The 15,861-nt window shown below is 44.6% G+C and overlaps 1 protein-coding gene across 1 annotated transcript; it reads right to left on the bottom strand.

Annotated features, from left to right (window-relative positions):
• Window positions 1–214: 214 nt before the first annotated feature.
• sall1a (spalt-like transcription factor 1a) lies at window positions 215–14,453 on the bottom strand. The gene is made up of 3 exons (XM_079496094.1): window positions 14,081–14,453; window positions 3,741–7,480; window positions 215–1,828 (listed from the first exon to the last, which is right to left on the bottom strand). The coding sequence occupies exons 1-3, from the start codon at window positions 14,157–14,159 to the stop codon at window positions 1,388–1,390; spliced, it is 4,260 nt and encodes a 1,419-aa protein (XP_079352220.1). The 5' UTR covers window positions 14,160–14,453; the 3' UTR covers window positions 215–1,387.
• Between the last annotated feature and the right edge of the window lie 1,408 nt (window positions 14,454–15,861).

Below are 15,861 nucleotides of genomic sequence, written 5' to 3'. Positions count from 1 at the left end.
CCTACTACCATTATGAAATAATACAAGCTTCTAAAAGTAGGCCAACTGTCAGTCTCAGCTCTATAAATATTGTCAATAGTAGACAGTGACTATTTAAAATTTCAAACGAAATAAAGGGGGGGGGGGAGGAATGAAAGCTCACAAACACACACAATGTTTCTTTTGGAAAACTGATGTATTTGATTATTAGAGTAAAGAATTACAGTATCTTAGTTGTTAGTAGGTATTAAAGTGTAGAGAAACTGGACCCATAAATGATCTTCCAACTTTCCAAGAAAGTGCATGTAACAGTCCGAAGGTTGTCAAACCTAATATATATTTATATTTTATAAAAAACACTATCATTTTGTCCCCTGGCCATGATGGACATTTGTCTTGTGTGATGATGAGCTATTATGTACATTTAGTTGGAGTTTGTATTTCCACATGTGAACTTGATGTCAATGAGAATGCTTATTATATGATAGCAGCAATGTGGAAACCCATGGGGGGGGGTGCTTAAAAGGAGAATCCTGCCCATTTGATTGGCTGTATCAGTTCCAGAAACCAGGAAGTGGGTCTGTCCAATATTCCCCTGTAACAACTGTTTTGCTCTCAACTTCACACCCACAAAAAAAGCAACCAAAAAGAAAACAGAGAAAAAATGAAACTATGGAAGTAAACAGAAAAAAGTAACAATACACAGAAACCGTAACAACAAAACAAGTTAAACGCTAAAGAAACACTTGAAATGCAGCAACGTGGATGCTTTTTAACTTCCTTAAATAAAATACATGTAAATAGCCATCAATAAGAAAGGAACTACCATACCCATTAGTCCTCTTGCCTGAAGTTTCATTGTTTTGTTTTTCTTTTTTTTCTCCACAGGGGGACATGAATACACAGATGTTAGACCATCTACAATAGATCAGTGTACATTATTTACATCCAGTCTGTTTGCTTATTACAGATCTAATGCATCACATGAACATCAACAGTTTTTGTTATAGCTACTACAGACAGAAAATAACTTAATGCCAAGGTAAGGTTATCTACCCAGATATGCTAAGTTTAAAAAGCACATTTTTAAGCACTCATACATACCCATTCTGGCTTTGAACAGAAAAAACAAACAAAAACAAAAACCTAATTGTTAATGCTTCCACTTGGTTCCAAGCAAGGTTATAATCACTAATAAATAAGCTTCTTAAAACTATAACATGTTGTACATTGTACAAAAAAGCAATTTGTCTTCACACTTTATGTTCATAAAGTTTCAATGGCAAGCCAATGCATTTTAGTCCTTTTTTTTGCACTTGTCTTGTTCGCTTTCTCTTTTTCTTGACGTGTCCTGTATTGTACAGAATGCCTGTGTGGGGCATCTTCATGAACAGACCAAACAAGCACTTCAGTTGGTGGCGATCTCTTTGTTGTCCTCCATGAAGCGCGAGAAGCGGAAGTGGGTGCCGTTCTCCGTGTTGGTCATTTTCTCCAGGCCAGCCAGAGCTGCGTTGGGCTCTGCACTGTGCAGCTTGTCCAGGCTGCCCGTGAGGCCACCGATGGGCGAGCTGCCCCCGTTCCCCAGGCTCCCTGACATGGACGGGATGCCTCCGTTCTGGATGACGGAGATCTCGTTCGTCTTCATGGCCAGGCCGTTGGAGAAGGCAGCGGCGTACTGGTTCCAGAAGCTCGCCGGGTCCCCGTTGCTCCCCCGCGACCCCATGTCCTTCTGGAAGATCTCGGAGAACTTTACAGAGTTCGCGCCGAGGAACGCCATCGGCCCGTCGACGGAGAGGCGGCGGCCGCGCCTGGCGGGGGCGCTGTTCCACATGTGTGTGCCCATGTGGACCTGCAGGAAAGGAGAGAGAGGCCAGGAGAAGAGAGAGACGCAGACAGAAAGACGGAAGTGAGTATAGGTGAGACAGGGACACAGAGGAAGGGAATTGCAACAGACACAGAGAGAGGGAGAAAGGAAGGCGAACGATAATTAGCGATGTTTACAAACTTGGCCTCAAGAACTTCACATGAGATGATGCAATGGAAAAAAAATCATGTAGGGGCTCAAATTAAAATAGCTTCACACCCTGAGCGCAGCAGACTGGTTTCCTGTGCCGAAAAGTATCAGCATGGTGTAAACATCTTATTTTGGCAGCACTGACACGTAGTATTTAATTTAAACCTTAATTTGCTCGTCTCACGTGGGGACAACAGGGCTTGGGAGGGACTGGTTAAGATTGCACTGTCTACTTCCATTGCTCAGGCCAGTATTGCATGTGACATGTCACCTCTGCCCTGTCCTTTCCATAACAAGGACAATATGTTTCCCTCTTTTACAGTTTGACAAGGAATTATATTAGAAATGGGCAAATCGATAAGACTGAAATGTCAGTGTTTGCTAAAGTGATTTTACACAAATATGAAAACTATAGCTGACACAGCTCTAGTCTAAACAACATTTTAGAGACGTGTCCCTATTCTGGGGGCGACCATTCAGCAAAAATTGTGGATCTACAAGCTCACCAAGTGCTTTTTTTTTTCTCAATAAAGTGATTTGGTGTTAAGGGAATAGGCTAGTTTTTAACCATTTAAATCCTAACCGGGTTCCGGTTAGGATTTAAATGGTTAAAAGTCAAACACGTGTCTTTATCTCTCAGCTGATTGACATCATCATAGTATTTACCACTACTTTAGAGAAGGGTCCTTTTCCTAACGACCAAAGGAAACTGAACCAAAGTATGGAAAACTACAGAGTTTTCCATACATAGCTGAGGCCAGTTGCCTCTGGTAACTGAAGTGAATTCTTTTAACCGAACCATTCCCAGCTGTGAGCTCTGCTGATCACATTCTCCATGTCCAACCCAATAATTATAATAGCCACTTTCAAACTGGCGTCCATATTTTGGCCATGTCACCACAGATAAAAATTGTCAAAAACTCTAAAATGTTGTTCAAAAATAGAAGAAATAACATGTTTACAAGCTCACAACGCATGGCAATGTGAGGCATTGTGAGCCTGTAGACGAGCTATGTGTCTTACAAGTATATAGGGCTTGGGCATATATAGGGTAATGGGCAGATTCAACCAGTTTCCACCACTAGTGCAAGTGCAAACCCTTCACAAAGAGCTGTTCCTTTCATCAATTATACAACATTACCACTTATTAAGCCAGGATGCACAGACACATCCAATTTAAACAGATATGTTGTGTTTGGACTGCTTTTTCAAAATATATTCTCACACTAGCGTTTAACAACATGAACCTCTTAATAAGCAAATAGGGCAGCATAGCAGAGCTACAAGCTCACAACGTGTCACAAAACGACGGTGTGAGCTTGTAGTTCGGCTATTTTCAGCTAATAGATTTGGTGTTGAGGGGAAAAGGGCGGGGGCCAGAGTAAAAAAATTTAATACACAATGTAACATGGTGGATATCTAGAGCACTGTTTCCCCAAACACTGGGTCTGGACCCATTTGTTGGTCGTGGACAAATCTTTATGGGTCACGAGTAAACATTTCTTTAATTTTTGGTTTCCTACATTTTGTTTTTAAAAAACAAATGTTTAAGATGTAGTGAAAATAGCAGATCTACGCAGGCTTGTAGACCTGCTATTTACACTAGCTTGGGTCCTGTGGAGACATCGACCATCTCGTTTGGGTCTTGAGCTTAAAAGTTTGGTAACCACTGATCTAGAGTCTATGATACAAATACTATAATCAATCATAAGATTATTTTTCGGGAATGTTTGGAAAAAAAACGTACCTTGAGGTTTCCTTTGGTGGTGAAGGCCCGGCCACATATAGTGCAGGCGAAAGGCTTCTCGCCCGTGTGGGTCCTCTCGTGGATCTGCAGGGCGCTGGACGAGGAGAAGGTTTTGCCGCAGGTGTTGCAGTAGTGCTGCTTGGGCGTCCTGCGGGGCGGGGCGGACGACAGCACCGGCGAGGTGGAGGCAGAGGATGTGACCAGGCTGGAAGGAAAGTCCTTAAAGTCCTTAAAGTCCTTAACCTCTGGGGGGTGGGAGTGGGGGTGGGAGTGGGGGTGGGGATGGTGGTGGTGGTGGTGGTGGGGGTGGGAGTGGGAGTGGGAGAGGGAGTGGGAGAGGGAGTGGAGGCCGTGGAAGAAGCCGTTGACCTCGGGCTTGATGAGCGAGCCCATGGAGAGGAGGGAGGGGGTGGGGCTGGAGCACAGTGTGCTGGTGTTAGAGGGCTCGAACAGCTGCGAGGGCAGGTCTCTCATCTGGTGCGTGAGCATGTGCTGCTTGAGGTTGCCCTTGGTGGAGAAGCCTCGGTTGCAGGCCGTGCAAATGAACGGCCGTTCTTTGGTATGGCTTCGGTAGTGAATGTCCAAGGCACTCTGACAAGCAAACGTCTTCCCGCATATGTCGCAGGCCGTGTTCTTGATGGTGCTACGCTCGCGGAAGGGGAACATCATGCCCAGGGGATCCTTGCAGGCGTTCACGGATGTCAGGTCCAAGGCGCCTATGTTGGAAGGGTGAGAGTGCATGAGGCTGGCACTAATGTGCTCCAGGGTTAAGGCCCTCTGATGCCTTTCTTCCAGGCTGGGGGATTTACGCTGGTGCGGGTGCACACTGGTGGGGGATGGCGCCTGCATGGAGGAGGTAGATTCTGAAACAGCTGGACTCCCTGCACTTTGGCTTTCAACATCGCCTCCCAGGGATGAAGAGTCATTGGTGAGGCAATCCCCTTCCATTGAGCCATTTGTCATAGCCTTCATTCGGCTCGCCTGAAGCTCTTCTGTCTCGTTGTGTTGTGCACTGTTGTGTTGTGCACTGATGTGGTGTGCACTGTTGTCTTGTGCACTGATGTGGTGTGCACTGTTGTCTTGTGCACTGATGTGGTGTGCACTGTTGTGTTGTGCACTGATGTGGTGTGCACTGATGTGTTGTGCACTGATGTGGTGTGCACTGTCGTGTTGTGCACTGATGTGTGCACTGTTGTGTTGTGCACTGATGTATTGTGCACTGTGCTGGCCATGTTTCTCTTGCCCATCCTGGCTGGCCGCATCAGGGTGAGCCGGGGAGTTGCAGAGACTATCATGACAGGCATCGCCTGACATGGGCGTGTCAGGGACACTGCTGTCTGGACCCTCCTCCTCCAGGCCATCAAAGTTGTCGTCTGAGAAGTCCAGGTCATCAAAGTTTCTCTCGTCAAACGAGCCCGTTTCAGAGCACATGGACTCGGGGTAGCTGTCAGGCAGTGGGGTGTTGGGAATCTGCCCCCCCATGTGCATGCGGATGTGCTGTTGCAGAACCACAGCATTGGTGAACTTCTTCTGACAGATTGGACACGAGTGATGTACCCTCAGAGGAGGCATAGCCCTGTGCACACTGTAATGCGTCTTCAGATTGCCCTTGGTAGTGAATGCCCTGCCACACACTCTACACTTAAAAGGTCTTTCCCCGGTGTGAGTGCGATAATGCATTTTCAGAGCACTCTGGCAGCTGAGCACACGGTGGCAGATGACACACTCGTTGGGGTCTGCCACCTTTCTGTCAATGTTCTCTACAAGCTGCTGCAGCTTGGAGGTCTCCGAGCCCTGGAGGGGATCCAGAATGCCTCCGAAGGGGAACTTAGCTTTGAACTGCTCAGACATGAGGGGCATGAGAGGGTTGGTCATCATGGGAGGACTGTTCGACGTTCTGTAGTCAGTCATGCGGTCCGAGGCAGAGCTCACATGTGTCATGAAGCTGGAAGACATGCTGCCTTCTTCAGTCTTCTCGTTTGAGGTAGGCTGGGTCTCACCCTCGCCATCATCAGACAATTCAAAATCGTCATTGCTTTTAGCCGACATTGGCTCGACTTGGGCCAAATCAGAAGCTTTAGCAGTAACCGAAGGGCTGGATATGGCTACTGAATGGTCCTCCTTTTTAATGTAATGTGGTAGACTAGGTATTGTTGGTGGTAGCAGCATGCCAACTGAAGAGGTCAAAGTGGACAGGACAGGTTTGCTGTCTAACCAGCTTGTGACAGGCTTTTCGGGGGGCATTGACATGCCATATGGTATACCAGTGCTTGTTGGAATATTGTCTAAATGCTCAGGAACTGGGTATGGGTTCATCTGAATGTGCGGGTACTTCTCTTTGTGACGTTGGAAGTGTACCTTCAGGTTGCCACGCGTAGAGAAGCGGTTCCCACAGATATTACACTTGTATGGTCTCTCGCCGGTGTGAGAGCGCAGGTGGATTTGCAAGGCACTGTCGCTCCCAAACACCTTGGCACAAAACCTGCATTTATGTTTGAAGAATGCCTCCTCTGAGCTGCTCTTGTGTTCAAACGAAGTGACATTCGGGGGCTTGCCTTTCCGCTGGGCCAGGGCCGCTAATGAGTTGAGGTCCTCTACGGTGGTGCCTATGCTAGGCAGAGAGCTGGAGAACAGGGGATTGCCAGGTGGGGGCTGAGGTAGAAGTGGGTTCACTGCAGAGTTTAACAGGCTACCTATCCCGAATGCTGGCGTGGATGACTTAGCTAGCGATGGGTTGCTGAGCTGAGAGTGCAGGCTGCTCATGTGACTTGGTCTCTTGTCTGAGGCGGCCAGGCTATTGATTGTTGCGGGCCCCAGTGAGCTGATGCTCTGAGATGTCTCACTGCTGCCTGCGTTGGACTGAGGTAGCTGCGCTGCTGCAGCCAGCTGCTTCAAGCTGCTGATGCTGGCAGACTGACTAGCCAGGCTCTGTGCTAGGCCTGCGGCTGCAGCCAGCTGTTGAGAGAGATGGGAGCTGAGTGTGGTTAGAGGGCTGGCTGCAGGCCCCGCGCCCGTGGTGCCTGAAGCAGTACTCGGGGGCACCTGCAATTCAGGGGACTGAGAGGCCAACAGTAATATCTGGTGACGGATCTGCTCGATGAGCTGCAGCTGGTGGATCTGTTGCTGCTGCAAGGCCAGGAGCTGTTCCATGAGGGCTGGCACTGCCACCCTGGGCCCCCCGGACGAGCGGCCCTCCTGGGAGAACTGGGCCACGGCCACTTTGGTGCTCTGCAGGTTCTCAATGATGACGTTGCTATTTATCATCGAGAAATTCCCGAGGTCGGTCATGGCGCTGAGCTGAGACAGAGGAGCGTGGATGGCGGGGAAGCCCACCGCGGGGCCAGCACCGCCCATGCCGCTGTGTCCACTGCCCGTGTTGATGGGGCTGCCGCTGTCAGTGTTGCTGCCCTCCTCCTCCTGGCCACTGCTGATTCCAGAAACGTCCACATCCATAGACTCCTCTTTGTCAAGCTCCAAAATATCACTGCACTCTGGCTGCTCGGTGTTATCTGCTGTGTCATTCATCTGGTCATCAGGATTATGGGGAGGAGAGCCGGGGGAGAAGGTGCCAGTAGGGGAGGCGGGATTTCCATTCACTATCAGAACTAATTGATTCTTAGTGCAATTCTTCTGGTGCTCCTCAAGATTTGATAGTTCAAAGAACTCTGCGCAACATCTGCTGCAGACGTGGGCATCCGACTCCTTGCAGGGGGGGTCCTCGGAGCAACATTCTGTATCCCCTGAAAAACAAGAGGGGGGGGGGGGGGGGGAGGATTAGCGATTAGAAAATGTTTCACAGCTGAAGAAGCAGCTTTATCTCTTGAAATTCCATTGTTGTTAATCTTAAGTTAATCAGGTTTACACTCATCCCCTTGATGTGTTCACAAAAACAACGATCGAAAAGCAACAATAAGCCACAGAAATGAGAAAGGACCTTATTCAATGTGATGGCCTCTGCAACATGATAAGAGGGGAAGCAAAATCAATAGCACTACTCAAATATTGCTTAAAAGTGATCTTTGAAGATGTACATCTGGGTTTCATCAGTACAGCTGAAGGTAATCATCGTCTTCAACATAATCTATCAAAATATAGAATACTGTGAAGTGAGGACATTGGGTCCTAATGAAATTTCATAGAAAATCATTGATTTCCTATATTTCATGCCCTTCAGTGTCTACTTGTCCACTCGGTGTAAATCAAGTATTTGAAAGACTTATTAGACTTTCAATTTGCTGTCAACTTTGCTCATTTTCAGGCAACTATAGGCATCTTGGACAGGTTATCCATGTCACTAAACTCATTTGTATCCAGTCAAGCTGCAGTCATGGCCTGACACGAACAACTCAGCCTGTGGCATACAGATTGTTATGGACACCCACTCAACCCACACAACAGGCAATGAAAGTGTGAATAACACTGGTCAATATAATATTACGTATTAAGCTTAGTTAAAACTTTTGTAAAAAGAAAAAGAAAAAACAATTATGTCCTGATTGCATTAACTTATACACATTGAGTGACTTAATGATTCTAATAAACATCCAAACATCCAAAGAAATTGTGCTAATGGAATCATGTTAATAAATAGTAACAAATATATTCCAAAGTGGGATGGACATTAAAATGCAGTAGCCACAAACTCAAATTGCCAAAACAAAGAATAATACAGACACACAAGAATACTTTTGTCAATCGTCACAAAGAAAAAGTTAAAACTATTCTGTCTGTGTCTTTATACGTTTTAATAAAACAGACGCCCAGGCACAGGCAGGGTAACAGAGAATAAAGGAGGCGAGACAGAACCCCTGCCCCCCCAGAGCAGACCAGACCGCTGTGTGCTCCAGATTTTCCTCATTCTTTCACGTCGCTCATTGTCACACTAATATCTGCACTGTTTAACATACAAGTTGATTTACAAATTGCATTTTCTCTATGAATCCCTTTCACTGTGGTTCCGGCCCTCAACGTTTTCATCAGGGTCGGGGCCGGGGAATTCATTTGCAAATGAAACCCCCCGGAGGAGCACAACCTTGCCCCGCAGAGGGACAGGATGCCGTCCCATTGTTCGCCCAGCATGGGAGCGGCGAGCGCGGCGGTGCAGCCCGGCTGTGCTCATCTCAGTCTACTCAAAAGGCACAGATCCTGTTTAATTCAGGGATTATCTCCCTCAACAAAAAAAAAAGTTTCTCTCTGCTCAGAGACATCAGATAACGCAAAGTTGCCATGACAGTAAACCCGGGCCCTCATGCCACCAAAACCATGCACACACACGGGAGGGGGGGAAGGGGGGGGTTTACTGTTAAGTTTTCATGTTAATCACCCCGCGCACACACGCATACACACGTGCACACACACACACACACACACACACACACACACACACACACACACACACACACACACACACACACACACACACACACACACACACACATACACACACACACACACACACACACACACACACACACACACACCCAATACCAAAGTGTTAGTAATGAAAAATATGTGTGTGGTTTGTTGTGTGTGGATTACAGAAATGCCTTGTGTTGTGTGTGTTCTAAAAGCTAACAGCGTACACAAGGTAGCATGGAAAAATTACTATCGCCGAACATTCAATCCTAAAGATCCTATGGACAATGTCAAAATGACACAAAATAAAAAGGTGTGTGTGTGTGTGTGTGTGTGTGTGTGTGTGTGTGTGTGTGTGTGTGTGTGTGTGTGTGTGTGTGTGTGTGTGTGTGTGTGTGTGTAAATGGTAAATGGTGCATTTATATAGCGCCTTTATCCAAGTGTGTGTGTGTGTGTGTGTGTGTGTGTGTGTGTGTGTGTGTGTGTGTGTGTGTGTGTGTGTGTGTGTGTGTGTGTGTGTGTGTGTGTGTTCAGGTTAAATATCCTGTACTGAATACACGGAAAGATTACTTTGTACAGCTAAAGCTCCAAATGAGTCGCTAAATTACATTAAATCTTAAGATACATTAATCACACATGTGTCAGACTAAGACAGCCCAGAATGTCTTTCACAAAAATGTCTTAAATAGTCTCTAAAAAACGAATAACTGACGGTTAGTATTTTACTTGTTTTAAATAGGCTATTCAAAATCTAAAGAGATTTTATAAAGAATATTGAAAAATGCATATTATTCATAAATTCACTATAAACATAGATAAATGGAGAAAATAAAACACTACCACTATGGGCAACACTATGATGCAACCGTTGGTGATTATGAATTATCTCTAGCAAAATTGCATTGCATTACTATTAATTAAAATACTGTACATCACCCACACATCATTGGGGATAGCCAATATGTATTTTAAAAATAATTAAGATGAATATATCTGGTTCATACTAAAAATGATTCCTCAATTATCTTCATCATTTGCCCTTATGGATTTCAAACGGTATGGTAGACAAACCATTCTTTAAATGATTTTGTAACTGCTGCTCTCTCTGAATATCCTACTCTAGCCCCCAACTGGACCTTATGTTAGGAAATGTGACAGAAAACATGTGACACTGTTACAGCTGCAATAAAAGCATACTGTGTTTGTTTATTGGGTCAGCAACTTTGATTTAGACGCTTACGCAAAAATGTGTGTGCACTCTGAACTCTGAATAGGTTTCACATTGTGTTTGTTATGAGGAAAAAAACTAAACTAACAGTGAATTGTTGTTACACATATACATACACATATATTCATATATATATACACATATATGCATATATATATATATATATATATATATATATATATATATATATATATATATGCAACTCTATTGCAGAATATCTACAATCCACTGTCCAAATAAAGGTTATGAGCAGCACTGACGCTAGCATTAAGTTTAATTCTTTAAATAGCAAGGATTAGTCTAAATCAAACTTAAAATACAGTTAAGTCAGCGTGAAGATGGAGTCTATAAGACAAACAAGCACAATTACAAGCAGTGCACAGAGCTAAAGAGCACAGCAGGACAGACAGGCAGAAAGACAAGCAGGCGAACAGACTGAACAAAGTGTGAATTTGCGAGATAGAAAACAAACGGATTAGCAGAAAAAAAAAGAGAGCTTTTAAGAGTTCCTACATTCTTATTTTTTTGTTGCCAGCCTCTTGACACTTGTAACCTCAGGAGGGTCTGTGTGGGCGCCCATGCACCACCTCGTCTCTCGCAGCCCCTCAACCAAAACAAGAAATCCCTTTCCCACTCAACAACACTAAGGCTGCCACGGTGCCGAGGAGGACAAGACTCCAAGTCTCAGTAGCTCTGCCCCGGTGACATGCTTAAAGCTTCAGGGGAGGGAAAAGGAGAAAAAAAAGGGCGAACAAGTCCTTCAGGCTACATCTAGACTCGCACTATATAAACATTGGCCAAACGACAAGAAACCGAATCTCTGTTGTTTGCAGTGCAAAAGGGGGACACTCTCTGCCAATCTCCGTCACAGGGGGGACACTGTGATAGGGCGAAAGGGGACGGCGACCACATTGATAAGGTCCCCCCTTCCTCCGGTCCTCCTACTACTCCAGGACAAACACACACACATACACACACACCCACAGTGAAAAAAGCAGGGGCCTTGCGTGCATGGCCGGCCGCCTGTGGATCTGATCACCGGGGTCAATGACGAGGTAGAGGGGAACACACTAGGCCCTGACCCCTCGTCACCTCCACGCAGAGGGACGCTGGCAAAGGTTAAAACAGCTCAACATCCCACCCTGCATTGGCTCCCTGTCTCTCACAGACGACACGTTCACGCATACGTACGTAGCACAGCCTCCCAGTCCCCACAGCATCATTGAGGGCGCATGATAGGAAACGCGTGCCCTTCTCTGTTATTTTATTTCTGACTATGTGCATTCTCATTTAAAAATAAATACATGTGGATGTGTGTTTTCACCAGTCAGTCAGTCAGTCAGTCATGCATTCATCAGTGTTCAGTCAATTACAAAGAATTCCAATTTCCTTGCCTTATAATTGCACGCACTGCACTTTCCTCTCTGTTTAAGTAGCCTATGTGAGTTTGGGTTATTAATTGGGAATTTCATTAGGCCACCGGTCTGCTGACAACGGGAACAAAAGTAACTTCATCGCTTTTATTAAATTTGAGGTCAGAATGCGGTGGAAAAACAAGTAGGTTATCATTCAGCGATGATCTCTATGCTGCATTGCATTGATCCGGTTTAACTAAGTCGCATAAGCACTGAATGGCTCTGACGCAGGTCCTCCGTTGAAAAGAGTAACTCTTCCTGTCAAATTGCCAGTGCATATGACTGAGTGTGTGTGTGTGTGTGTGTGTGTGTGTGTGTGTGTGTGTGTGTGTGTGTGTGTGTGTGTGTGTGTGTGTGTGTGTGTGTGTGTGTGTGTGTGTGTGTGTGTGTGTGTGTACATATTAAGTCAGTATATAGGCCTATTTTAACTGTACTATATATTTCATGCATCAGGACTGTGGACATGGTACTATGTATGAATAATAAAAAGGAAATAACAATCTACCAGTGAAACTATATTTTTATGTGAATGATGTCATTAAAACAAATACACCAAAATTAAGTCAGTCAGAATGGCGTCTGGCATTTTATTATAAAATCTGCACCAGTGACATCTAATGTAAGCATGAGGCCTACATCAAAATCTTGAAAATAGAACTACTAGAACTCATTTTTATATTGTCCGATATGATATATGTTATGCATGAATACAATTCCATCTGCAAATAAAGTAAAATGTATATAATTTTCTACATTGATGAAATCAAAATAAAATATAGCCTATACCACTACATAATTCAAGACAAAACGTATCAAATTTCTATAGCCTACATAACAGGATTTTGCTGCATGTAATAAATCTAGATAGGCTAATCTAGTTTGTTTTAAAAAAAAAAGGAATATAGTGCAATTTAAGTTAACAATGCAATATGTTCGTGTTTCCTCCTGTTCGATACGAAACACCATATCAGCGGTGTGTATGCATGTTATAACACTTTAATTAGCCTACTAAAATAATAAGCCATTTCAAAACACCGTCACAGCGAGTATGGGCCTACTGGCTAATGTTTGCTTTGTAGGCTAAACCCTACAGAAAAGAAAGTGTGTGTGGGGGTGTGGGGGGTAAAAAAATAACTATGTCCTATTTATCTACAAGTTGGTTAAGCAAATACAGTTCAGATCAGGCCTTTGCCTGTAGTCTGTTGAAACTTTTTAAACATGTTGTAGCTGATCGAACATTTATTTTGCAATATAAACGAATCACGATACTCGATGTTGTGCGATTGAGAGAGAGAGAGAGAGAGAGAGAGAGAGGGGGGGGGGGGGTGTAGAGACTAAGATTAGATGAGTTAATTCAATAGGCTATTGTTTCAACAACAAAAAGTAGATGGGGTAGCCTAAATCTGCTAAATCTGGTAATATTTTCGAGAACCATAAAACGCAGGCCTCGATGTGCTTATTTACAATGCTACAGAAAAAACGAGTTCGGCTAAAAAAATGTCCTAAAATGCACTAAAATGGCTTGGTTTCGTTTACGGTGGAAATGTCAAAACAAAGTTTTCCCAGACCTGCAGACCAACAGGAGATAATACATGCTATGTGTGTATTCTCTTAATACAGAGGCATGGCCCAGAAAACTTTGAGGAGCTGCATGTGGGGAGTGGACTGGGGACGCGTAGAGTAGAGTAGTCTGCTATCCGTGAACAGAACGCAGTGAAGTGAGTTTACAAAAACCGAAAACTATTTTCTCTCTATTCTTTCGGGAAAGTAATATTGTTTGAGAACGATTTTTGTCCTCTCTCTCCCTCTTTCTCTCTCTCTTTTCTTTTCTCTTTTAACAACCGTCAAGGCTAAATATTTCGTAATGTCAGAATCATTCGCTCACTCGGAGCCTATAGGCTATAGCCTTACTTTATATTCAGCCGAACCCTCCGCATACATCAAGAATAAAGGTGACCGTTATTAAAAACGCGATTGGTTTTTAACTCGCGTCTCCTACTTATAACTTATCCAGTGTGTGCGCAGCACTTTGTAGAATATTGTGAAATTAAAAACAACCTAGCCTGCCCTATTAGCGTCCAGGGCGTTCTCCTAAACCGAGGCTTATACTCTTAACCTAATGAAAGAACAATATCCTCATTATCCTGAATAAATCTGGAAAAGGTTAGATTTCCAGTGATAAACTATGGCACAACTTTTAAATGGGCTACAGGCTATAAACCAAAGAACTTTGCTGTTGCAAGGGGGCAGACACATTTCAAAAAAGAGGAAGAAATGTTCTCTGCTTTGGAGATTGGATAAAAAGATCAGTAGGCTCCAAGTCCGTGGTGGACTCCACTTACCATTGTGTTCCGATAAGGGCAGATGAGGGTCCGAGTCCGACTGGAAGTGTTGCGGCTTCGCTTGTTTCCTCCGCGACATGCTGGCTCACACATCAGCGAGCAAAGAATACAAAAAAAATGACTGCAAATATCTTCTCAAAATCACCCAAATCGAGTCCATCCACCGCGCATGTGCCCCGTTATGATTATCAATAATGCTCTGCGATTAATCATACGGGGCTTCTTTGAAAAGGCGATTGGCAAGTCGCCAGCCCCCCCTCCCCCCTATTCAAATGAAGTCTCTTTAATCAATTAGCTCCTGATTTGCTGGGGACTCTTGTCTCTCTCCGCGCTCCCACCCAATGAGTTGATCCGTGTGGAAAAGAAAGGCTGGGTTTCCCCAACTCCCTTTAGATACAGTTAACCCTTCTTTGCGACCAGCTGGTAATAGCCACGGAAAGCTTATCTTTGACTACTAGTGGAATGTCCGCGTATTCTCTTCAGTACCATCGTGCCTGTGCCGCTGCCACCGTATCTTTCATGTTGATCAAGCGGCAATGAACCGCAGCCAGCCCGCCGTTTGAGACCCGATGAGAGGCGCTCCTCCTCGCGGTGTCGGTAGTCTCGGGGAACCTCCGTGGTCTGGTCACATATACTGGTCACTGTAGTAGGCTACTTTTCTACAAACTGTGGCCGTCCCGTCCTTCTTTCCTTCCGCGGTTCAGGTCGTTCGTTGTAGTTAAGATCTGGTGTGTATATGTTAACAACACACACCGACACCTAGTAGTATACAAGTTCTTCTTGTAGCGAGACTTCTTCTTCCAGCAGCGGCGGCGGCGCGCAGAACCAGCACGGCCGTCGAGGAGGAGGAAGAAGCGTCTTCCGCGCGTAACGGCGCAGCAGCAGCACGCGTTCCCAAAGTCCGCGACGACGACGACGACGTATCCAACGTTCCAATCAGTTTCATTTGATGATTATTGTAGAAGGGGGCTTTACTTACTAACACGTTGTTCATCACACTACACTCACACTACTACACACACACATACACACACACTGCATTCCGCGAATAAACAAACTTTGAGAAGAGGGCCCGTGGCCGTGGAGCGCAGTGAGAAATGTGGAGCCCAGCCCATCTATGATTTGATTGGTCAGCGCGCTCTTCTATCACAGCCCCCCCTCTCTCTCTCTCTCCCTCTCTCTCGGGTTCTCTTGCTCTCAGTCTTTCGCTCGCTCGCTGGACGCACACACACAACACACGAGGGAGCGAGTGACCGGTGCAGTCAGGGGGACATTGAAGAAGAAGTGATATGACAATCTATTCTAAAGTAGGCTATTATAGGGACATCGTCATCATAGCCGCACGGTGCTTTTAAAATGTAGTTATTATTTTTCTTCCAAAAACTTTATTTGGATCGGCTTCCCTGATATATTAGACATCCTCTTTTTTAATACATATTATATCCATAAATGATTCGTCCTGCACAGTGTTTGCATGGGTCCGGTACTCATGACAGCAAAAGCTGGAGCTTCATCAAAAGTTGTAGCATGCTTTTCATGCACTTGCACTTCCTATTTCAATATAGGCTATATAAAACGTGCTGGTCAATTATTATTTGTTCAAATCTGGCAGACACAAAACATGTCCTGCATAATAATAATAATTATTATTATTATTGTTATTATTATTATTATTATTATTATTATTAGCATAATAATTATAATAACAACAATATACAATTGTACTAATATTACCGGTATAATTATTACTATTATTATTATATTTAGCCTACATTATTATC

This window comes from Electrona antarctica (genome assembly GCF_951216825.1).
Source record: "Electrona antarctica genome assembly, chromosome: 3".
NCBI lineage: Eukaryota > Metazoa > Chordata > Actinopteri > Myctophiformes > Myctophidae > Electrona > Electrona antarctica.
Note: the sequence above shows the minus strand (reverse complement) of the source record. Positions and strands in the feature narration are given on the sequence as shown.

What these genes read in the sequence shown, in the direction of transcription:
- sall1a (XM_079496094.1), bottom strand. Translation starts at nt 14,159, where the DNA reads ATGTCGCGGAGGAAACAAGCGAAGCCGCAACACTTCCAGTCGGACTCG. An exon ending in GCCCTTATCGGAACACAATG is followed by an intron (nt 7,481 to 14,080) that starts GTAAGTGGAGTC and finishes CTTGTTTTTCAG; the next exon opens with GGGATACAGAATGTTGCTCC. An exon ending in CCACCAAAGGAAACCTCAAG is followed by an intron (nt 1,829 to 3,740) that starts GTACGTTTTTTT and finishes CCTTTCCTGCAG; the next exon opens with GTCCACATGGGCACACACAT.